General features: G+C 41.2%; 2 protein-coding genes across 10 annotated transcripts in view; one reads left to right on the forward strand and one right to left on the reverse strand.

Moving 5' to 3' along the window:
• Positions 1-1,530, reverse strand: part of FUBP1 (far upstream element binding protein 1) — a 34,469-nt gene extending 32,939 nt beyond the window's left edge. For 3 of the 8 annotated variants that reach the window (XM_030953733.1, XM_030953731.1, XM_030953732.1), the window contains exons 1-2: positions 1,305-1,500; positions 167-257 (exon numbers count right to left, since the gene is read on the reverse strand). In XM_030953733.1, the coding sequence (XP_030809593.1) occupies positions 167-257; positions 1,305-1,418 (205 nt within the window). In that variant the 5' untranslated portion in view covers positions 1,419-1,500. Of the gene's footprint in view, positions 1-166; positions 258-977; positions 1,250-1,304 lie in introns of those variants that run through there. The other 5 variants (XM_030953735.1, XM_030953734.1, XM_030953736.1 and 2 more) reach the window with 3 other exon arrangements.
• Positions 1,531-1,746: 216 nt separating this feature from the next.
• DNAJB4 (DnaJ heat shock protein family (Hsp40) member B4) lies at positions 1,747-22,799 on the forward strand. Of its 2 annotated transcripts, none has more exons than XM_030953363.1 (4): positions 1,747-1,899; positions 14,847-15,132; positions 17,501-18,075; positions 19,055-22,799. In XM_030953363.1, the coding sequence occupies exons 2-4, from the start codon at positions 14,922-14,924 to the stop codon at positions 19,286-19,288; spliced, it is 1,020 nt and encodes a 339-aa protein (XP_030809223.1). In that variant the 5' UTR covers positions 1,747-1,899; positions 14,847-14,921; the 3' UTR covers positions 19,289-22,799. The 2 variants fall into 2 exon arrangements, with proteins under 2 accessions (XP_030809223.1, XP_030809224.1); XM_030953364.1 differs by lacking the exon at positions 1,747-1,899 and adding an exon at positions 14,583-14,768.
• The last annotated feature ends 868 nt before the right edge of the window (positions 22,800-23,667 follow it).

A 23,667-nucleotide genomic window follows, 5' to 3' on the forward strand; every position in this document is an offset into this window, starting at 1 on the left:
TTAAAACTTCCCCACTAAACTGAAAATGAAAAAATATGTCATGATCTATGAGGGGAACAAATGTTTTAATGCTCTGCTATGGAAAAAAAAACCGAATCCACAAACAATCTTTCTAGCACAGCGGCCATGCTCCACAAAAATAAATGCAGCAGGAATGAGTGCGTACCTCCATCCTCGAGAGGTCTTTTCTGCCCTCCGTAACCGTAGTCGTTTGAATTCATTGCTGTGCCAGCATCTCCGCCAATTTTCGCTGCAATCTAAACAAAAGGCAGATGTGAGCCAAGAAAAAAAATAATTAATTCGGCCCATGTTCATTCCACGCCTTCTAAAGGATTTCAGGGATTTAAACAATGCACATTAAAATGACCGCAAATAAATAAAAGGCCGAAACCAGTTTTGTTCATAGAGGTTTTCTTTAGTGTTTTAAAAACTTGTGCTCATACTTCACCAGCAGAGCCTCCTCAATTTTCCTCACCTACAAAAAAAATCCCATCCGAAAACTTGGCCTTTAAACACCAAAACCTTTTTCCTGAACGGGAATTTTCTTTCTCAACGCCTTCTTCGCTAAACACCGTGGTATCTCACAGCAGGGCCTCACCGGCCAAACAATTTCAAAACCCGACCACACCGCGTCCTCTAATACTGCCAAAACCGCAACCGCTTATTAACAGACAAGGCGAACATTCCGCCCGAGAAGCGACGAAAACATCGCCCGTGGTGCAGAAGCTGCAAATAAAGCTGCGGGATAAAGAGCTTCCGCAGGGCCGCCCTGGCCCCGCAGGCCGCCGCGCCGCCCAACCGGTCCGAGCAGGCTGCGGGCGCCGCGGGCGCCACAACCCGGCCCGCGCCGCGGAGCCGCCGCCCTCCCTGTGTCCCTCCGCCGAGCCAGGCCCGGCCCGATAACGCGCCGCTACTCGCCCGCCGAGATTTCGCCTCCCCACCGCCGGGGAGGGGGCCCGCGGGGCCGCTCCTCTCACCGCCGAATCCCCTCGGGCCGCTCCCGGCGCCGTTCGCGGGCAATGGCGGAGCAGGGCCACAAATACCTCGCGGCCCAGGGCGGGCGGGTGGCGCAAAGGGGGCGTGGGGACGGGACAAAGCTCCCCCCAGTTCACACTCACACACACACACACACACACACACACACTCACTCACATTCACACACTCTCTCACTCACTTACACACACACTGGCGGAGGGGCCCCCGCTCCCCGCAGCCCAGTGCACAGCGTCCTCACTGTTCCCGCGGCTGCGAGACCGCGGCCTCCAGGCCCCGGGTCCCCATTGATTCGATGGAGCCACACACACCTGCCTAGCCCTCTGCAACGCGTCTTTAAAGGCATCGTTCACTCCTCCAGCCCCGCCGCCACCTCCCCCGGGCGCGCCCGCGGCAGGAGGGGGCACCGTGGAATAGTCCGCCATGGCTTCCCCGGCGCCGCTCCGGCCGCTGCCGCTGTCTGCCAAGAAAGAGAGAAAATGGCGGCGGGCGCGCGCCTTTCACATTCCTGCGCGGCATCGTGCTCGGGGGGGGAGCGCGCCGAAACCTCGCGAGATATCGGGCGGGATTTCATTGTGGACGCCGGAGAACGGCGGAGAAGCCTCGCGGCGTTTCTCCCGGCCCCGCCCAGCCGGCCCCGCGGGGCCTCCGGGGCCGCCCTGCAGGGGGTGGGGTGAGATCGCGATGTTTCCACGGGAGGCGCGAGCGCTTGGAGATGCTGCTGATAGGGCCGGGAGAGTCACGTGGGGCGAAGGGAGGGCAGCGCGCGGGGGAAGGGGGGGAGGCAGCGCGCAGTTCTCGCGTCATTTGCTGTGGAGCCGCGGGTGCGCGCGGGCGAGCGGAGGCTGCGCTGCGGGGGCTGCCGGGAGCGCGGTCGGCCCGGGGCTGAGGCGGCGGCGACGCTCGGTGAGTACGGGGGGCGCGCGGGACGGGCCCGGGGCTGCGGCAGCACCGCCTGCCCGCGCCGCACTGCGCTTCAGGGGTGCTCTGCCTTCCCGGCTGCTGCTCGGGGCGGTGGCGGTGGCGCTGCCCTGGGCTGAGGCGGGGCGCCGGGCTGTCTTCCCGCCGGAGCGCGACGGTGCCGCACGGAGAGGGTCCCGCGGTGCGCGGCCACCGGGCGTTGTCACAGACAATAACGCGAGCGCCGTTTCCGGGGACCGCCTTGGCGCCTGGCGGGGCAGCTCGGCCGGCGGTGGCAGGGGCGGGGGCGGCTCGCCGGCCGGTGCCGAGGCGGCGGAGCGGCCGAGCCGTTGGGCCGAGGGCAGGGCCCGCAGCCGGCCCGTCCCGCCGCTGCTCGCGGCCCGCGGCCCGCTGCCATCCTGCGGGCGCGGCCGCTCGTTTCGAACGGATTTTTGGATCGTTCCATACCCCGCGAAACGGGACCAGCTTTCTCCTTTCGCGGAGCTTCGCTTTCTTCGTTCTGCGGTTGTCTATGGCTGTTTATTTCATAGCCGAAAATGTTCGTTGTTAATGTACGATCTTTACAGCTGGGGTATTGTTTTCTTGGCTGCACAAGCTTTAATGAAAAACGGGAGTCTGTAATGCTTTAATCTGGGTCCTGTTAAGGTCCTGTGACCCGGTGGGGATGAACTGTCATGCTGAATAGGGATGACGGTGTTGTAAAGGCTTCACATCAGGATAAGGATGTAGAACATCTCCTTAGGAATCCTAGCAATAGAGACTGCATAATACAGGAGCGGAACGGCTGTACGACGGCGTTCTGTACTATTCTGAGGAGATGCTTTACAATTTTTAAAGAATATTTCTATGCATTCAACTGTTCCTTTTTCATCGGCTCCTGGTTTCCATAAATGTTATGCCTTTTTTTTTAAACATACCTGCTTTTAAACTGAAGCGTGGTAGGTCTCTTCCAGCCTTAAGTGAGTGTTGGTTTTTTGTTGTCAGTGCTTTTACTTGAGAAACTGTTTTGGACTCGGTCTGGTTTGGGGCTGTGTGCAGGGACTCTTGGATTCGCAAAAGAAAATACCTCTCAGTGTTTTCCCTTCCCTGTCCTTCAGTCCTGCCTTGTAGTTCCATGCTGCCTTAAGGCGATTGTAATTGGGATAAATTTAATAGACTAAAAGTCACAGTGTTGCTGAGCTCAAATTATCCTGCATTCTCTAGTGCAGGTAACTTCACTAAAGGAGACTAAAAAATGCTAGATTTTTAACTCTATAACGCTATCGAGGTAGTGCAGTTAAGAAGGGTTATAGGAGTAATACATTCCACAAAGTTAAAAATTGCTATATGCTTTTAGGCAGATGACAGTGTATTGCTACAGCCAGGTGAAACTTGCTGCTCTGATACTTTTGCTGAAAAAGCCTGTACATAAGAATTAGCTTATACTTTCCAATAATGTAGCTGTGTTAGCTGGAGGGGTTGGGGGAAAAAGTTAGATTACGCTTCGAGAGTGGGAATTTAATTCTTATGCTCGGCTCTTTGCTGCTGTTGCTAAACACTATTTGTTCATTCTCTTAGCTACTAATAGTTTGACTGTGTGTGGCAAGTACTTACTTGTATAATTTGAGTTGAGCAATAGTAGTTGACTGTGACACATTGAAACCAGTCCTGGCCAGTGGCTATGTGTTTTATGGCTCTCTCCTGACTGGATGAAGGGGATCATCAGTGTGCTTTGCGTTTTACAGTTACAAAATGTGCTGGTGTGTCTTTGCTAAGTTCTGTGAGACAAGCCAGTAGCCTTGTAATGCTGATAATTTTTAAGCAGTCATAATGCCATGGGCTAGTACAAACACTAGTTGTCTGGTATGGTAAGTGTTCTAGTTGAATTCATAAACAACTGATGATAGGCGAATGGTAATTTTCAGGAGTTTATAATCAGCTTTTTGCTACTCTTTGAGGTGATGCTTTATTTGAAAGCTGAGAGTGATACTTAGTATGTCTGTTATTCCTCGATCTTCTCAATTCTTGAAGTCACTGTAGGGTTTACAGTCAGAACATGAGATTTAGCAAACTGAAGAGGAGAACGATTTCACAGTATTGTACACTATATAAATATTTTGCCATTACTTTTACTGTTCCTAAGCTGATCTAATGATCTTTATTAACACTTGCATTTGTCTGTATTTCCCATGATGGCACTCACAACCTATCTGCTAGAAAACCACATCTCTTAAGCACTCTTATCTTAATTTCCTTTTATTAAGTGATATTTCTGTTAAGAAAATTATCCCTGTGAGATTAATTCATTCCATTTAATCTGTTAATGGAATAGGGTGAGGATCTAACCCCTTAACAGTGCTCACTGCAGTACTTGTTCGAGTAGGTTGTTGCTGGCATGTCACAGCAGCATACAGCAGGATGTCCTGCTTTTTTACTTGCAGGAGTCGCCTCCACTGCTTCTTTCCTCGATGCCTTCTAGGAAGTTAAATGTGCTTGGTGTAAGTAGTTGTTTGCTTGGGCTGCCAGAGCATGAGAGCTTTTGTTGTGCAAAATAAGGTTCACTTCATACAGCAACTATTCTTACTAAGGTTGAATAGTAGAGAAGTGAACATCTTAACCTTTCAGAGCCTTAACAGATAGTTGGCAGTATAAGAAATAGAAGAATATGGATTTTTAAAAACTCCCTTCACTGTATCTTTTAGCGATTGGAGGAAAATGTCTCCCTTAACTGAACTTACTAGATTATGACATCTCCCATGGTTTTCAGGCCATAATGGTTGGTTTTTGCAGTAATCATCAGACTAAAATATTCTACTGGGTATATTGACTGAGAAACAGCGAGTGTAAATATCTGACAAGTCAGAAAACCATTTATTTATGTGGGTTATCACAGATTTAAGTAATGGGTGTTCTGAGGAAAAAAGTAATCATATGCTGTGTGTGAAAGAATCCTTTTATGAAAAGGTCCTCAGGGTATTTCTATCTTAGTTCAGGTATTGCAAAAGCATCATTGTAAAAGTGTGGAACTGACACAAATCCTCTGCATAACCAAAGCCACTTCAGTGCATGCATGCATTGAGTTCTGCTGGGTTGACTGGGTTTTTTTTTCTCCTGTACAATTCGCTTCAACTTTGCTCTGTCGTGACCAGACCAAAAGGTAAGGCTGCCCTGAAAGAAGTGTTTCTCTGTTACAAGTGAGGAGACCTCTCACAAGCTCAATAGGTAAAGAATTACATTTCTTTACAATTACAATGTAATTACAATTCTTATGTAATTCTTAAGCTGCCTGTGCAACCCTCTGGGTAGCATGTCATTGCTGCTGGGCTGAAATCTGCAGTCGGTGTCTGATGATTTCCTCACTTTGGGAGGTGTAGATCAATTGATTCAGATCCTGTCAGCTGCTACTCCTGCACCAGCAAAGTGTGTCCAGGATCTGTGGCATTATCAGTAGGAATCTCCCTTAAATAACTGCTGAGAGAAGATTGAGCATGTGCTTCCTGTCCAAACAACTGTTGATCTGTCACGAGTTTTTATATTTAATACATGTGCACTGAAGTAGTAGTTACAGTTTTCAGATCCACAATTTGGGTAGTATTCGGATAACTTACATAGTGAGTTTGGGGGTGAAAAAAAGCCATAGCTGGTGGTTTGGGCTTACATTTAGTCATGCTGCCTTTCCTAGAAAAAGGTTTTAGTGTATTAAAACTTCATAGAGAAGCTGTGTAAATGTAGAATGTTTAGAGCTCTTCCCTTGCACGTTTTACTCCTGTGCATCTCGTTTGATATGTATTTGATTTAAAATTTCGATTACCTTACAGGAGGCTATCAGATGGCATTAAGCCACCGTTGCATTGGGTATGTCCGATATGGGAGGATAAGTCAGAGAACACTCACTTCTTCCCTAGATACAGCTGCTGTGTGCAAAGAGACTGGATCATTCTGTTGAAAGAATGTTGTGCCAAAGGCAGCTGGATAATATTAGTCAGCACGATCGTGTCATCAGTGCTCAGCACTGACTTGTTCGAGGGGATTGGGTGTTTTTGTGGCGATGTCATGGGAAAGAAAGCTTTGAGAGCACAGAGAATTTGCTGTTAGCATCTGCAAAATTCTTCCCTGATGGGGGAGAATAGTGAAAGGCCTTGCTTGAAAAGTTGGGCAGTGGAGCTGTCCTGGAAGTTACCTATGAATAGGGATTAAAAAAGGCTGAGGTGGGGACTTAGAGACTGTGAAAGGAGAACAAATGATTAATGCAGCAGTAGCTGTAGAGGATGGAAGTGTCTTAATGTATCCCTCTGTCAGGAATACACTGAAGAAAGTGCATTTAAGACCTGCTAATTAGTGAGTAAGTACTTTATTTAAGGCATAATTAATATTCAGAATTCTCTTCTTGAAGTGGGAAAAGCTTGATTGCTCCAAAGTTTGATTGGCGTACTTCCTTATTACCCGGGCCAGATCTCTAGTAGTATTCTTTCTGATACTGTTTAATTAAGCTAACAATTGTACTTTTTAATTTGTGAGTCAGAGCATCTTATTTTAAAACAAACTGTTCGTGTATCATAACATAAATTTAAAAAAACCCCAACCATAGAAAGTGAAATCTTTTCTGAGTCTGAATTCTGATAGTTTCTTAGTAGAATAGATACTGAAATTTGGTATCACTTCAGAACACCTAGATATTTTTCTGCTGAGTTGTACCTTCCATGTTGTACCTCCTTTACCTCTTAGCTAGCTATGCACTATTTAATCTAGAGGAATAAAGTAATTTAAGATATTAATTGCAAAGTAGATCTGTTGAACTGCTTTTTACCTTGAAACTTTTCTAGGCTGATGAAGAAGGGAGAAACCAGCTATGAAACATAACTTAGCTGTGGGATGCGGTTGAAACATTGCAAAGAGTAGTGAGCAACTATTTTGACTTCTCTTACAGCAGATTGTAGTAAATATAACTAGGGCTGCTTGTCTTTCTGTCTCCTGTAGGTGAAGTACATTCTTATTGACATCTGTTCTCCTTTCATGTTGAGCAGCGTTGTGCTGACATCTCCTTTTTAAATTCCTGTCTTTGTACCACAGTTCAGTGTGTGTGTTTTCAGCCTTGCGTGTAAAACTGGCTGCATGAATCAGAGCTGCTGGGTGGGATTTTGACGAGCACACTCTGGAAAAAGCATCTCGTGTGAGCATCTCCTCTTGCTTATGTAAGACCAGTGGGATCACATGTCCACAGCAAAAATGTGGGCAGTTCCTTATTTGGTAGTGCATTAATAACCTTGATCTTGCATGAGTGTAACAGCAATTAAAACAATACAGTGTAGCTGAGTTGCTTTTCAGCTGGATTTATTGTGTTTGCAGTTCATCTCTTCATCAAGGCTGAAAAAATAGTTCATTTTCTACTGGAAACTAATAACTTCTCACATTATTGAAGGGGAAAAAACCTCAACAAACACTAGCAGAATTTGCATGGGGGCTGTGCAAGCATCTTCCATCTACCTTTCACCCACCCTGTCTTGTGTGTGGCCTGTATCGATCAGTTGTTTCTCATTGATAGCTTTTTAATTATGTCAGAAAAAAATCTAATGCTTTTGCTAGAAGAAAAAATAACTTGCAGACATGACTTCTGTCTGTTCCTTAGTTACAGAACATGACTGAAGTAGTGATAAAATTCTAGATGAGTTTCTCAGCCTTCTGTGTAAACCTGTGGAGTGTATTCATCGTTAGGAAAATATTTCTATAATGTGTTATGTTCCAAACAGGCAGTGTGTTGGGGCAGTGGTTTGGTGGGTTGTTTGGTTTTTTTGGTTTTTTTGTTTTTTTTTTTCGGTTTCTTTTTTTTTTAATAGAACAAATCCAGATACCTAGTGATAGGCTGAGAACCATTGGAAGGACAGACTTCAGGTTCAGATCAGGTCACATCTGAGTTGTGTCTGTGCCAGAGTCACAGAGACTTTTTTGCAAGAGCTAATCCGTGAGGAATATCTTTATTCTACAAGTGCCCTGATTCATTGTTTCTGTATTTTTGCTAAAGCGGCAGGTTATTACTTGTATTGTTTGGTGGAAAAAAGCCCATTGGGTTACTTTGTTATGCATGGGGGAATTGCTACTTTGCTTAAGATAAACAGTGAATAGTTACAGGTGGTAGATACCTTCCTTCTTCTACCGATGAAAGGCTAAAAGAGACTATGTGCTATACTACAGCCATCGAGGTAGATATTAAATAAAACATGCTGCCCATCCTAATGTTTCCTGGGGGGGTCAGAATTGCAATAACTGACCTTATGTAGGGTGTTGAAATAAATGCCTTCTAAACACTTTCTTCAACTCGAGTTTCTTCAAGGAAGGTCAGCAGGGCTTATTGTGGAAACTTGTGCTGGGTTTTCCATTGTCCTTTTCCTGTTAATCAGTACATAGCACTAGTATTAGGTCACAGAAGTTCTCCTACCCCGGGATTCATTGGTGGAAGATCTGGTTGGGAGCCAATCGCAGTTCTCAGGGTCTGAGCTGCCTGCCCTTGTGTCCAGCCCGGAGCAAATGGTGCTTTGGTTTGTGCCAGCTGGCCCTGGGCTGTGCCGTGGGGAATGCTGGGCTGCAGAATGAGCTGCCCATTCTGTCCTTTTATTTTTAGAGATATTTTCTGCCCATTTTGTGTTGCAGGAGGGGGCTGAATCTCTTGACTGTGAATGTCAAATTAAGCCTCAGTTTACTGAAAATGTCTTCACAAGTGCAACTAAATGCCTGTTTTTAAAAAGTGTATTTGTGGTAAACACCACCTCTCTATTTAGGTGGAAAACAATACAGGTATTATAGTATAGTATCCTTATTCATTATTTTCCAATCTTTGTATAGTAAGTACATCTGCAGGACAAACAAGTAGAGGTCTACACATTTTTTCAGTATTTTTTTAATTGTCTGACGTTCCCGCTCTGGTTTCTTTGTTAAGAAACTTGCAGTGCGCCTCTTATGTAACATTTATTCAGTGTCCCACTGACATCATTATTGAGTCTCTAGTGTCCTTTGGCAGGGAATTCTATCACTTATAGAATTTCTTCATTTTATTATTTAAACTAGCTTCTTCTGATTACACTTTGGTTCTGGCAGTGGGCGTAGACCATAAAAGATTAATTTCCTCCTTCCATCATTTGTTGACCTTGCAGACCTTAGTGACTTCTGTGTTTTTTTGGAGACTGAAGAATTCAATCCTCTTCAGTTGTTTCTCACGTGGAAATACTTACATTTTTAAATTATCTGTTATGGTTCTCTGAACATTTTTTATTTTAAATAATACACATGCTTTGGGGGAGCTGAAGCAAGCAGAATAGCTGAGTGTTAACAGTGTAGATGGACTATTGGTACTGAAGTGTTTACATGAGTAATGTTTTCTGGGATTTTTGTGTCCTAGTATCTCCTAATACTTGTTGGTTTTTTGGTTTTATTTTCTGGCTACCAAGAAATCTTGTAGTCTTTTTGTCACTGATCAGAATTAATCAGTACTTTTTAAACCTTTTATGAACAACATATATTTTACTAAGTGGTGTAGTCTTCATGCTGAGAAAACAGTGTGGGGCATGGAAGCCCCTGGCTATGTATAAAGTATATGTACATCCAGTAAATCCAGTAAATTAGTCATTTGAGATGGTATTGATAACATTCAGTGTGTTGGCACTTGAGAATCTGAAAGACTTGGATTGTAGCAGTATGTTTGCTTAAAACAGTTAACAGAAGGGCTATAAGACTTTTTACAGTCAAATTAAAAGTAGCTAGTCTTGGAGGGAAACAGAGCATACACAAAGCATTAAGCTGTTCATTATGTTAAATATCTTTACTTGTTATATAACCAACATGAGAAGGTTGGTGACATGTGAGTCAGAAACCTGACTAGTACAGTGTGATAAATATGTGATTAAGTCTAACTCTTCATTTGCATATGGGCTATTTCAGGACAGAATTCCTTCAGGCTGGGGCAAATTCCTGAGTGATATCCGTCAGAGCAGCAGGTAGTTGGGACAAAAATCCAGGCTTTTTATACGTAAAACTGAAAGAAAGAAGTTTGGCTAGGGTATTTTTCTGTTTTCTTTGCCCCAGACTTAAAATTTAAGTAGTAAACTGTGCAGAACTTGTTAAAATCAAACATTTTCTAGGAGGAAAGAGAACTTCAGCTTTGTTGTGAATGTGGGGGGTTTTTTGCTAATAACAGGAGGTATTTCTCTGTACCAAAACACTGCACTTTTCCATACAGATATTTGCAAAAGAATGTGAGAACATTCTTAACTACTTCAAGTTCCTAGTAGTGGAACAGGCATAGTCAGTTACAGGAGAGAACCTGGTGAATGTTTTGTGTGATTGGCATTTTTGCTGATCATCACTCAAATTGAGCAAGAATCCCTTCACAGGAATACGTGGGTAGGGATTGAAATGGACACAGAATCTGAGTAAGAAATTGAAAAGCACCTTTGGAATGTGTATTCTTTTAGAAGGGGGAAGTCTTAACTTGTAGATGGAAATTCTTTGTGTTGCTTTGTGTGGCCATACTTTGGATGGTTCCTTTTGAGTTTCTAAGTGCTGTCCTGTGTTTTCATCAATCTGTACATCACTGCTGAATCCCAAGAGCTCTGCTTGCTTTCACGTAGTTGTTCATTCCCTCTTAGTAGTGAAAAATTAAAATGTGGATGTTTATTCCAAGAGTATTTTTGTTTTCCAGCCATAGTAGAGATTGTGACTCAGTTAACAGGAGTCAGGTGTGAGATGTAAGTTTGCTATGTTCTGATCTGTGTGTAATGGAAATAATAATTTCCTAAAGAGAAGGACCCAACCCATAACTTAGCATATTATAAACTATAGTAAGTTTTAAAGTATGATGAATGTTTTCAGTTGTACATTTTATTTCTGACTTTTGGTCTGTTGTTAAAAAAAGTAATAAGAAAGTTAAAACTAATTTAAAAAAAATTGCTAACATCTTGTCATGTAGTCTTTTTCAAATGAAATTGAAGACTATGTGAATCACATGCTTAAAAATACATTTTTGGGATTCAGAAGTGGTAACAGTGTATCTCTGCTTTGAGAATTTACACTCAATAATTCATGTAATTTCTGGAATGTATATTTTAAGTAAGCTTTTCCACAAAAGACCTTAAAAATATATCCTTTGGCCTGTTGGCAGAATTTAATGTACGTTCCAGTAATATTATCAATACTGTTTTAAAAGACATACTGCCAATGAAAAATATAAAACATATTTGTTCATGCTAGGACTGGTGTAACCTAAATATAATGAATTTATTGTAAGTTATGTGGCATTTCACTTTGCTTTTATGATTATTCATTTAGATGTAAAGTCAGCCCCAGAATTCTTATGTACAGTTAACGTTTTACTTCTGTCACAGTAGCAGTTTCCACAGAGAACTCAAGTAAAAATTTGATAAATTTGGTTCTTACTGTGGTATGAAGGGCATGACTAAATGAAGCTTTTCTTTTAGGGCCATCAATTAGAAAGAACTGTGATGCTCTGCAGGTTTCAGTCTGCATTTTCTGTTAGATATATTTTTTATACTAATTGTCGCTTCTGTTGTAAACTCCAAAACTTATTTCTGTGTATGATACCAGCTACTGAATACTTCTGTGGTGAAACTCTGTTTAATTATAGAGTTCATGAATGAGGCTTGCATGTACCAGGTCTTATTCACAGTATAAAGCGTATATAAAGTACAAACATAGCTCAGGCAGCAACTACATCCAGTTAAAGATGGTGGGGAGAAGAGTTGTAAGATTTTTTTTCCAGGTAAAACAATGGATGATGTTACAGGAAATTATTTTATTGTATATGGGTGTGCTTTCTTCAAACCATTCTAGATGAGTATGAATTTATTCCATTCATTATTGTGGGTTTGCAAATATTGTGCACTTAATTGCGAAAGCTTTTCCTGGGGAGGGATTTGGCTCCTGCGCCTTGACATTTATGTGCACATGTGTATTTATAGTTGTGATCTGTCTGGAATTTGCCTTTGTGGTTTTGTTTGCTCTTTGATTTGTTCTGTGATCTAGTCCTGTCTTTCTCAGTTTTGTTTCTGTGGTTTAATAAGTGAGCAGTACAGAAGAAATGGTTTAATTTAAAGCAAATAATGAGCATTTTTATTCAGCTTCAGGGAATATTGACACTGTTCTGCCAAGAAGCTTTTCCTTAACATGCTGGTGCTAATTTATGATTAATCTATAATTTGAGTTCAGTATGTTATTACAAATGCTTCCATAATTTCTCTCACTTGTTGCAAAGGCTTTTTTAAAGAAAGCAGCTGATTCGAAGCTGATGTTGTCAGCACTGTTCCTATGCCCCTGCCCCCACTTTCTGCCAAACAAGATGTATAGCTCTTGGCCATATGTATGTGAGTTAAACTGTAGTTGTTCTGAGAGAATAATGGAAACGACATTTTAAAGCAACAGTTCTCAAGTGGAATGCAGTAGTCAGACTCTATCTCCAAAGTGGAGCTGTTGAAGGAATAATTCTCAGTTTCCTAGTATGTATTTCATACACATTTTTAGGTGAAAAAAAGGAAATTTAGTATTAAAAGTGAACATCATAGGTTTTGATCAAAGAATGTAGAAAACCTTCTAGGTAAGAGATTGCTTGTATTAGGCAAGTCCTGTATGTTTTCAAATTTTTACTCAGTTTTCCTGACAAGAAAATTTTTTAATAGTCTATTTGGCATTTTAGTAATTTGTTACATTTGAAAATGTACCATTTTCCCCCCCAGTCAACGTTAAAAAGCTTGAACTGAAATTCCTTTTTTTCTTTTTCCCAGTTTCTACTATAACAAAAACCAGTGATGTAAAAAAGCACTGAACAAATACAGGCTTTTAACTTTCTCAGTACAGAATAGGAGTACCATGACATTACCCTGAAGTAGCTTGTCAGAGCAGAGTCACGTCTGAGACTGCCTGTTTTGGTGGAATATTGTTTTACAGGGTTGACTATAACCAAGAGCTTCAGAGATACCACTTCATACTGGAATGATGATAACATTTTTCTGTGTATGCCTGAAGTGGAATGTAGCTGTTGTATTTGAAGACTGTATAGGCAAAGAACTGATTATATAAAGGGTTAATTGAGTCATAATGTGATATATCAGTTGGAGAATTAATGTGGTAGGGTGAGGAAGAAAGTTAAGTGATGGTGAGGGGTTTTTTTCTGTTATGTTTTTAAAGTGGCTTCCTGGCCAGGTATCTTACTGGATTTGTATGTCTCAGAAGTTCCTTAGCTTTCTTACAGAATCATGCTAAATCAAGACTTGGGTTATGGCCTTACTGATTTCCTAGCTGTGTAGTTTAGTGCCTCTGGAAGGCTTGAGTGATTTGCAGGACTCCCTACTGCTGGTTTGTCACGGCTGAGAGCACTGGGGCTGTGTAGGATCGCTGGGGCTCTGTGCTCTGAGTGCTGCGGGAGCAAAGCCGTGAGCTCACAGCCCAGGGGCCATGGTTACAAACACTGCACGGATCTGTGGGACTTGGACACAAAGCAGCAGGCTCTGAAATGCAAGGATTCTGGGAAATGGATGTACTGATGGAAGACATCAAGGTGGAAACACTGGAAGGAATCTAGTAAATTCTATTGCTGACATTGGGAAAGAAAAGATAATGGCATGAGGATTAGGAGGATGACGCAAGCTAAGAAAGTGAAAGTAAAGTCCCACATCTTTTTCTAGTACTTTCTGGTTAAGGAAGCATTTTCTCTCCCTTCTTATCAGTCTCTTGCAAGTTTGAGCAGGTTCTAGAAAATAGCTTCAAATATAATGCTCCCTGAGTCAGAGGATTAGTGGGTTTTCTTGTTAGACGGAAGAGCTTAATTATCTGCTTCATAACTTATCCTAGAATTGTCTTCATACAGAGAAGGTCTAGATATACCCAAAGTGTTGTATTCTAAAACTTTATTCCAGGGAGGAGTAATTTTTCAGTTTTTTAATCTGTCATGTAGTTCATTGCCCTACTGATAAACATAGCTAATTTTTTTGACCTATAGCTCTTAACAGAGGTACGAAAGAAATCATGCAGGCTAAAACTTTATAGCATTTTCTCTATGGACCATGAGAAATACTTCAGTAGTAGAATTTGTTTGATATATTTTTTAAAAAATATGTAAGAACCAAATATTTTTCTGTTATTAGCATCTCATCAGATGAAAGCTATTTGTTTAGTATATTGCCATACTTGTATAATAATCTTGGTATTTCCTATTCCATAGAAAAGGCTGAGACAGGATTTACATTTTGATCTGCTTTAGTTTAGTGGCTTGAGGTGTAAACAAAGTGGTATTCTTTTTCTCAGATTCATTCTTACTGCTTAATAGTACATGGCTATGGTCAGCTGTGCTTGAGGGTGGCTTAATTTTGTTTTTAAAGAGAGGAGAATTTGTTTTCTGAAGCTTTGTCGTTGATATGGATGTAAAATTCTTCATAGCCTTTGCTGGAAAGGGTACAGCTCCATGTTGATATATTTGGAAAAGAGTTATGTACAGCTGTCTCTATAGAAACAGTGAAGTAAAATGCTATAATTACTCTAGGTAGGCTTCAGCATGTCGCTCGGGGCAGAGGAGCCCTGGGAGCGGCTGGATTGTGCCGGGCTGGGCGGTGCACGGCGCTGTTCCCGCTCCGCTTTCCCCTTTAGCTCCGCACGGGCGCTGCCGGGGCCGGGCTGGCGCTGAGCGCTGCTGCGCAGGCGCGGGACAGCGAGAGCCGCGGGCCGGGCGGCGGGGAAGTGACGTGCGGGGTTTGGCGTTCTAGAAAGAGCGCAGACACGGCCTGCGGGGGAGGGATCTGTGTGCCCGCTCTCTAATCCTTTATAAATGAGCCAAGCGGCAGGGAATGAAACACGGACGGGCTCTCTGGGCTTTCTTGAATGTAGCGTAGAGTTTGTTGTTTTGTAGCAGCTCTGTTTGTTTCGATTCAAAGTTTAATTTTTTATTTTTCCTTCTCTAGCATCTCCACCTTGCTAAGACACTGGACGCTGCTTGCTTTACAGCAAAGAAAATCTGAATTTCTCCAGCACTCAGGATGGGGAAAGATTACTATTCTATCCTGGGAATTGAAAAGGGGGCTTCTGACGAGGATATCAAAAAGGCTTACAGAAAACAAGCACTGAAATGGCATCCAGATAAGAACAAATCCCCCCATGCAGAAGAAAAATTCAAAGAGGTTGCAGAAGCCTACGAAGTGCTGAGTGATCCCAAAAAGAGAGATATTTATGATCAGTTTGGGGAAGAAGGTATGTATGTCTCTGTTATACTTTGATTGGTCACTTTCATCATGTTGAATGAAGCAAAGTAAACATGCGAAGACATAGTATGTGTTCCTCTTTAGACAGCGTATTTACAATGTATTTGTTCTGCTCATGAGATTTTAAGTATCAAATACATTGCTGGGCTTTAATGCTGGTAATGTTTTAATTTCTTAATTTTATAGGGTTTTGTACAAACCCCAAATACCTGACAGTTACTGAACAGAAAAAGTTTCTATCACCCATGAATAGCTTTCTGTGATCTCTTACTGCTGCCTTCATTTGCCAGAGCAGTTTTTGAGATGCAGTTCAAAAGGCATGTATTCTTTTTTTCAATTTTTGCTTAAGGCCAGTCTGCTTGATCTAGGCAAAGCAGTCCTTCTGAGCAAAAGCCCAGGTGTCCAGCCTGTAGTTGTCCTTGGCTTTGTGCCTAGAGAGGAAAGAATTTGGCTGATGTCATGAAATACCAGAACAATTTTTTAGCTTTAATTGTAAACAGTGATAACATGCCAAGAGAATGAGGCCTCAGAAATGTCACGTTTATCCTAAAATGGTTATCTGGAGAGGACGACTTTTTTTATTTTTTTAAATTTTTGACCGACATGACTTTCAGTCTTATGATTGAGCAACAGAGGAAGTCATTAACATCCCTTCATACCATAAATGTGTATGGTATCAGGAATTCCTTTTAAAATAACTACTTCCGTTGTGACAAGTAGGCCTGCCCATTGCTATTTGCCTGGGGCCTTGTTTTTTACAACTATAAAGAAGGACACTTAAATAGCACTATTTAGTATTTTGGGCAAAGATATAAAGTATGATCTTTTAAAATGTTGAATGTGGGAATACCTCCTGATGCCTCAGTTACTCTCTAAACTCTTCTAAGAGGGTTTTAATGGAAATGCAAAGGGTTGGGGTTTGTAAGAAGGAGGAATCTTCAGTGTTTTTGCAGCCAGGAACTTGGATGTACCTTCAGTAACTTCTGGCCAGCTATTCCAGGAGGTGTCCTCCTGCTATCACAGATTGAATCCCCTGATCTGCATATTTGGCATTAACAGTAGTGTGTCAGAAGGGTGTTTGACATCCAACAAACTGTAGTTTGTTAAGTACTTTTGCTCTGGTATTGAAATGTCTAATGTCTTAGTTGATTAGTGTCGATACCCAACATTAAGGTTATGTATGAGAACACTGAGCTAAAAAAAACCCCTACAAACCCCTCTTTCAAATTTATAGAATGCCTCCCTCATAATGTAAGCCTTCTCTTTTCTATGGTTATAGAAGTATGATAGCAGCTGTAGTTTTGAGTTGGTCTAAGACTGAAAAAAAAAAGTTTAAAAAACAAGCATTTTAACTTTAAGACTTTAAGGCTGTTTACTTTAAGACAAAAGTATCTTAAGAAGACTTTCAGCCTTCTAATAGTCTGAGAAAGCACCCTGAAATGGTTAGTGCAGAAGAGCACTGTTACAAGGAAGTAATTGATCACTTATTGGGAAAGAGGCATTGAAAAAAATTGATTTTAGTTTGATTTGAAATGGGAGCACAGAAAGTACAAGAGAATTTTCAGGGAGAGTTCTTGGCATGAAGAAATGAGATTTAGATCTCTCCATGTGAAAGACGGAACAAAACTATTGAGAGCCTCCTGATTTTTTGCATAGAGACAGTGATAGTGTATACAAGGGGTTTTGTACCCAAACGGATCTTAGTAAGTTCCATGATGCTTTTATTTGTGGCTGCATTGAAGAGAGTTCCCAGCATTTGTGCTTGCTTTGTACCATAGGAAGACAAGCTGTGATAATTTTGGAATTCTAAATTAAATATTAAGAAAGAGTATATGCGCTTGACTGTTGGCATGTTACCTTTTACTCAGGACAAATTGCAGGAAAATGGGTAAAACTAATTAACACTGAGTTACAGCTGAGCTATAGATGCTATGGAATATGTCACATATGATAGTGAGTAATTTTCCCCAGAAGTGACCTTGTAGAAGGATGCAATTCCCAAAACACTTTGCAGAGCAAGAGGAGTTCAAATCAAGCAAACCTGTCTTCTGCTCTTAAAATGCTAATTGATTAAAATAACTGCTTTCAATCATGTGAAATAAAATTGGCAGTGTCAGAATACCTGTTCTTCTGAAGTAAGTCATTCTAGAGCTTCAGAAACCTTGTTGCTGTTCAAGCTATTGAATTGCTAGTTAGTACCTCACATTCTCATGGTGAATCCTCCCTGAAAAGCAGACCTTTCTCTCTACTGCAAATATCTTTCTGACTCATCAGTCCGGATATCATTACACTGTATAGCAGAAAAGCTTATACTAATACCCAATTTGTTTTTAACTTGCCTTATTTCTCCTATTTAGGTCTTAAAGGAGGAGCTGGAGGATCTGATGGCCAGGGTGGTACCTTCCGGTACTCCTTCCATGGAGACCCACATGCTACATTTGCAGCTTTCTTTGGTGGCACAAATCCTTTTGAGATCTTCTTTGGGAGGAGGATGCCTGGTGGCAGAGACACTGAAGACATGGAGGTGGATGGTGACCCATTTGGATCCTTCACTAGTTTTAGTATGAATGGTTTTCCAAGGGAAAGGAATACAGTTGGCAACCAGTTACGTCGTAAACAAGATCCCCCTGTAATCCATGAACTTAAAGTGTCACTGGAAGAGATCTATCATGGCTGCACAAAAAGAATGAGGATTTCACGTAAAAGGCTTAACCCAGATGGCAGAAGCGTCCGAACAGAGGACAAAATCCTTACTATTGAGATCAAAAGAGGATGGAAAGAAGGCACCAAGATCACTTTTCCAAAAGAAGGCGATGAAACACCCAACACGATTCCAGCTGACATTGTTTTTATCATTAAAGATAAACCTCACTCTCATTTCAAGAGAGATGGATCAAATATTGTCTATCCTGTTAAGATCAGCTTAAGGGAGGTAAGTTTCTCTTGTGGTAGAACTCCAAGCGTTTGATGTTATTACAATATGATACAATGGTTAAAGCTGTGTGGTAGCTGTGTGTGTAATGTATTTTTTCTTCTTAATTAGTATCAGGCGGAGAAATAAACTCTTGATTTCATTATGAACTTTGTGTGAATTAAGCTACCTTAAGGGATTCTACAATAAGTGTGAAGTGAGGTGAAGCACTTAAAGTAGTGAGGGAGAGAGAAAAGACAATATTTAATGTTAATGTGGGTAATACAGTTCCTTCACAGATAAAAGCCTATTTAGACTCATTGCATTGTTATGTAAATTGGACATTGTCAGTGTATACTAAGTGTGCTGAATCAGGTGAAGTTGCAGGAATCAAAATCTTATTCTCAGACATCCTAGTAATGAAAAGAAACTGTTGGATAAAGCAGAAGGTCTGTAACATTCTAATTTTGGTGCAACAATATTGTTGTTTGAATTTCTTTAGGCACCACAAATACTCACATAAGACAACTGTGAAATTTTATATGCCTCTGCTTATAGGCACTTAAGTGTTCTGAAATTTGATATAATAGAGGTTGATAATGTATTAGGAAAAAAGTCCTGTGCAGTGTAAACAAACAAAAAGTGAAATGGGATTCCAAATTTCCAGTGGAAATTTAGAAGACTGGCATCTGTAGAGAAGTATGAGTGAGGAGTTCATTCTGCTTAGCTCTTATTATTTGATAAAGTCTTTGAAGGACATATGAGCCCCATTACCTTCCAGTAGCCACTGTGTAACATTCATAAATTCAGTGATATTCAGTGACAAATTAAAGTTTTCTCTTTTTAAGAGAGGGACAGTGTATTAAAATTCTGACATCTGAGAAGTGCATAGGAAAAATGCTATTTAGAATTCTAGTCACTTTTAAATAATCCAAATTCATTTATAGGTATAAAAAAGTTCTGACCAATTTCTTTTTCTCATATTGCAATCTTTTTTTAGGCTTTGTGTGGCAGCTCTTTCAATGTGCCAACGATAGAAGGAAGAACCATACCCATGACAGTCAATGAAGTGGTAAAGCCTGGGATGAGAAGAAGAATTATAGGATATGGTTTGCCATTTCCCAAAAATCCTGACCAACGGGGAGACTTAATTATAGAGTTTGAAGTAATTTTCCCAGATAACATTTCTCCAGCATCAAAAGAAGTACTTAGGCGAAATCTTCCAGTTTCATAAAATGGAAGACTGTGTATGTCAACAGATTAAAATAGGACACTGGAAATGCAGAAGACTGGCGAGTCTGCTTTAAAAGTGCAATCTGTAACACCTAGTGGAATCTTTGTTTTTTTTGTTTTGTGGGATGGGTGGGGGGAAAATACTGTAATGCTGCATGAGAAGAAAAGGGTTTAAGTAGAAGTTATACAGATGAATTCTGCAGTAAAAATTACAGGGAAAACCACTCATTTTGTTTTACATCTTCCTAATCAGCAATGTTTAGTCATTATTTTGCTTAATATAATTACAGTAATTTTTTTACAAAAGTCAGTGCATATTTCTGATACAGTACTTGAGCCTCCAAGTACGTTATTTCTTATATCCTCACCACGTCTATAATATTACACATTTATACAGAAATTTCAGATCATAGTAGAGATACACAAAGGTATAAATATTTTAAAGAGCACATGAGAGAGATCATTTCAGTATGTTGCCTTCCACTGCACAAAGCATAGGCCAGAAAAATTAGCTTGGACTCCTGACCAGCCCCGCTATGCAATGAAAGCCTTCTCTTTATTGCCTCCAGAAGTGTCAGGACTGCATTGTGGATGTGGCAAAGGACACATGGCCTGAGGAGCCAGAGTAGCCATTTGCTGTGGGATAGTTCCTCAGCCTTCAGGCAGAATAGCAAGAAGGGTTCTTCAAGGACAAGAACAGCAAAGATGTGAGCCTGCTGTCAAATGGGGCAGGGAACCTGGTGACCGATGACATGGAGAAGGCTGAGGTACTCTGTGCTGCCTTTGCATCAGTCACTACCGGTAAAACAGCCATGCAGGAATTCCAGGACCCTGAGACTAGTGGGGAAATCTGGAACCTTGGTGGTGGAGGATTGGGTTAGGGTGCACTTTACCTGGAATTCTGTGAGCCTGACAGATTGCACCCAAAGTGTTGAGGGAGCTGGCTAATGCCATTGCAGGGCCACTCTTGCTTATCTTTGAATGGCCAGGGAGATTAAGAGATGTTTCAGTAGACTAGAAAAGAGAAAATACCACTCTTCAAGAAAACCAAGAAGGAAGATTTGGGAATCTACAGGCTAATCAGCTTCGCCTAAGCCCTTGATAATATGATGGAGAAGAATCCTCCTGGAGAGCATTTCTAAAAGGTGGTCGGGGTAGTCAGCATAGTTGTACATCAGGGAAATCTTGCTTGACCAGTCTTCCTGCCATCTACAATGAGCTTTGGGGATTTGGGAGAACAGTATGTGTTGTTTACCTTCTACATCAGTAGGCAGACTGGTGAAGTACAGGTTAGATAAGTGGGAAGGGAGATGGATTAAAAGCTGGCTGAATGAGGGGGCACAGGGGGTTTAATCAGTGGCGCAAAGCCCAGTTGGAGACAACTCAGTAGTGGTGTACCCTCTGGCTGAGTGCTGGGGCCAATACTAGTCATCATCATTAATGACCTGAATTACGGGATGGAGTTTACAAACCACATAAACTGGGAGGAGTAGCAGTGCAACCAGCTGATGGTACTGCCTTTCTGAGGGGCCCTGACAGGCTGAAGAACTGGACACAGGAATCTCACAGAGTTCTATAAGGGGGAATGCTCCGCTGGGGAGTAACTGACCAGTAAACTGAATGTGAGCTGGCAATGAAGTCTTGTGGCAACAGAGGCCAAAGCTTTGCTAGCAGGTGAGGGGAGATGATCCTTCCTTGTTACTCAGCACTGATGAGCATCCATCTAGAGTGCTGGACTCCCTGGCACTTAAAGGATATAAACTTAGTGGAGCAGCTGTAGCACAGGATCATGTATGAGAGGCTGAGAGAGCTGGAACTTGCAGGCGTGGGGAAGAAAAGAGTTGGGGGAGATCTTGGCATCTGGCAGGAGCGAATGAAGATGGAGGAGCCAGGCTCTTCTCAGTAGCTTTCAGTGACAGGACTAAATGGACACAAGTTAGCTAGGGGTTCCATCTGAACACAAGGAAGCAGATTTTTACTGAGAGGATGATCAAACACTGGAACAGGTTTCCTAAAGAGTTTGAGGAGTTGCTATCCCTGGATACTCATAGCCTGACTGGACATTGTGCAGGGCAGCCTGCTCCAGCTGACCATGTGTGAGCAGGGGTATTGGACTACATGAGGCCAGGAGGTTTCTTGTAAGCAAAATCATTCTTCAAACTTGGGCTTGGCATTTTTTGCTATGGGCCGTGTTCTGTAAATGAGGCTTAGCCCAAAGATGGTGGTCGTGTGACAATTCCCTAGGGAGCAGGTCTGTGCCAGATTGGAAAGATGCACAAAGAACCCTGTAAAAGCATTTGGCTAGGGCAGATATTTAAAGATCATGCTAATCTCAAGTATTCATTATTTTCAAAGGCCAAACTTTACTCCCATGACGAAATAAAAGAGCTAGGTCGTATCTAAAGCAAAGTTTGTTTAAGAGTCAGTGTGAGATAGGGGTTGCCCAGAAACTTTCTATGCTTGAATTGAGTTTTACTTTTTTAAAATTCAAATATGAATCAGTTGTCTTTAGAGTTCAAAGGTGCATAGAGAGATGGAGAGCCCTCTGTAATAGTCTAGTTTTATAATACAGTAATAGGGCTGGTTCCCTTGGTTGCAGCATGGATTGGTGGAAGAAATGCCTTGTGGGCATGCTTTATTACTTGAGTTTAAAACCATAATACAGTGCTTTAACAACACTTTCAAAGGGTTTGGGGTTTGGGATTTTTTTTGTTGTTTTTCATAAGAAAGTATTTCAAGATTTACTGTCAGCCTTTTGCCTGTGGAAATCTAGAGGCTACTTGCTCTGTTAGGTAGCCTAAGAAATAGCAGTGTTGTATATGTGACTTCATAAAGGTAAATCATATGGAAGTTGGGATTTAATTTACAGTAATTTTTACATGAGTGTAAGAATAATCCCATTTCTTTTACTTAAAGGAGTAGAATTTCTGTGGGTTATTGTTCAAGTCAATATTTCAACTGCAGATCTCTTCATGCAGTACCAGTTAGTTGTAGTCCTAAATCTACAGGAAGTAAACAATTGCTGGAGCAGTATTACAAAGAAAAAAAATTGCTGCTTAGTGCTTCTGCATATTGTTAATACTATATATTGTTTGTTGAAAATTTTCCATTTCAGTATGTTCCGTATTGCATTTCTTATGTGGTTTTTAAGTAAAAAGTGTAAAGTTGGTTTTTAACTTTCTCTTATATTTTGTTATGATGGCAAATGCTACAAGCTACATGACTTTAAAGCATATCAACCTAAAATACCTATTTGTCAGTTTAAAAGTTAATGGAATCAAGCATTTTGTAATCCAGGATCTTGTAACCATATCCAACTTGTAAAAAAAGTTACAGCAACTAAGACTATTTTTTTGTAACCATCTTCAGGTAAGAGGAGTAGTGTTAAATTGAGGAATTGCAGTATCTTGTGTATTTAGAGGTGTATATATATATATATATGTGTATAGCAAACTAAACTTTTCCAACTGTTTTCAAGCTGAAAATACAAAACTTATAGAACTGGTATGAAATAAATGCTTGTATTTCTTTTCTTATGGAGAGATAAAAAAGTATATGTTTCAGAAACCAGCATGTAAAATTACTTCAAAGTATGAGAGGAAGCATTAATATCTGTCTGATCCAGGATTCACAAAAATATTTTTCTAATCAAAAATGTGCTTAAAAGCTATGTTTTAAAACCCACTTGATTATTTAATAAAGCTACTTGGGAGGAGGAAGCAAATACTCAGTCAACTACTATATTTGTAACTACTGAAATACATGAAAATAAAATGGTCATTCATGAAACTGGGATGGGTTTTTGATCTCTTGAAGGTGCTTAGGTGCCACAGAAAGTAGAAGTCATTACTTGCTTTGGAATTCATCCAGCATGTCTGAAAACCTCTGCTTCTTAAGATCCTTTTTTAATCTCACCAACACCAAACCTTAGGATAACCTCAAGCTATTGGAAGAGTAGGTCAAGCTACATTACAGCCCTTTCTCCTTCCTGCCATGCAGTGGTACTCTGCTTGCTGCGCAGCTTTCTGCTGTCCTGAGGGGGTTAGCATTCCATTCTTTCACTCAGCCATTTTTGTAGTAGCTGTGCTGAAAGCTTCTGAAGCCCATTTGTGGTGTGTTGAAGAAATGCACTCTGTTCTTTTCTAGTATGTGCATCCTCTATGCTAGTCTGACTCACCAGAAGCAGACTTTTTTGGGATCAAATAGATTTTCCTTAAACAGTGAAATTTGCTATAACTTAGGGTGAAATTCTGTGCACTTGAATTAATATGCTAGACCTGAAAAATATGGGCCATGAGCATGATACTGTAAATATAATTAAGAGACAGTTTTACTTTTCCAGTCAGTAAGTGCTAGTCTTCTTTTGCAGCTGACATGAAT

Source organism: Camarhynchus parvulus, chromosome 8, assembly GCF_901933205.1.
Source record: "Camarhynchus parvulus chromosome 8, STF_HiC, whole genome shotgun sequence".
In the NCBI taxonomy this organism is placed as follows: domain Eukaryota; kingdom Metazoa; phylum Chordata; class Aves; order Passeriformes; family Thraupidae; genus Camarhynchus; species Camarhynchus parvulus.

Coding starts and splice junctions, on each gene's coding strand:
- DNAJB4 (XM_030953363.1), top strand. CDS start 14,922: ATGGGGAAAGATTACTATTCTATCCTGGGAATTGAAAAGGGGGCTTCT. Junction 15,133..17,500: donor TGATCAGTTTGGGGAAGAAG/GTATGTATGTCT, acceptor TCTCCTATTTAG/GTCTTAAAGGAGGAGCTGGA. Junction 18,076..19,054: donor TTAAGATCAGCTTAAGGGAG/GTAAGTTTCTCT, acceptor ATCTTTTTTTAG/GCTTTGTGTGGCAGCTCTTT.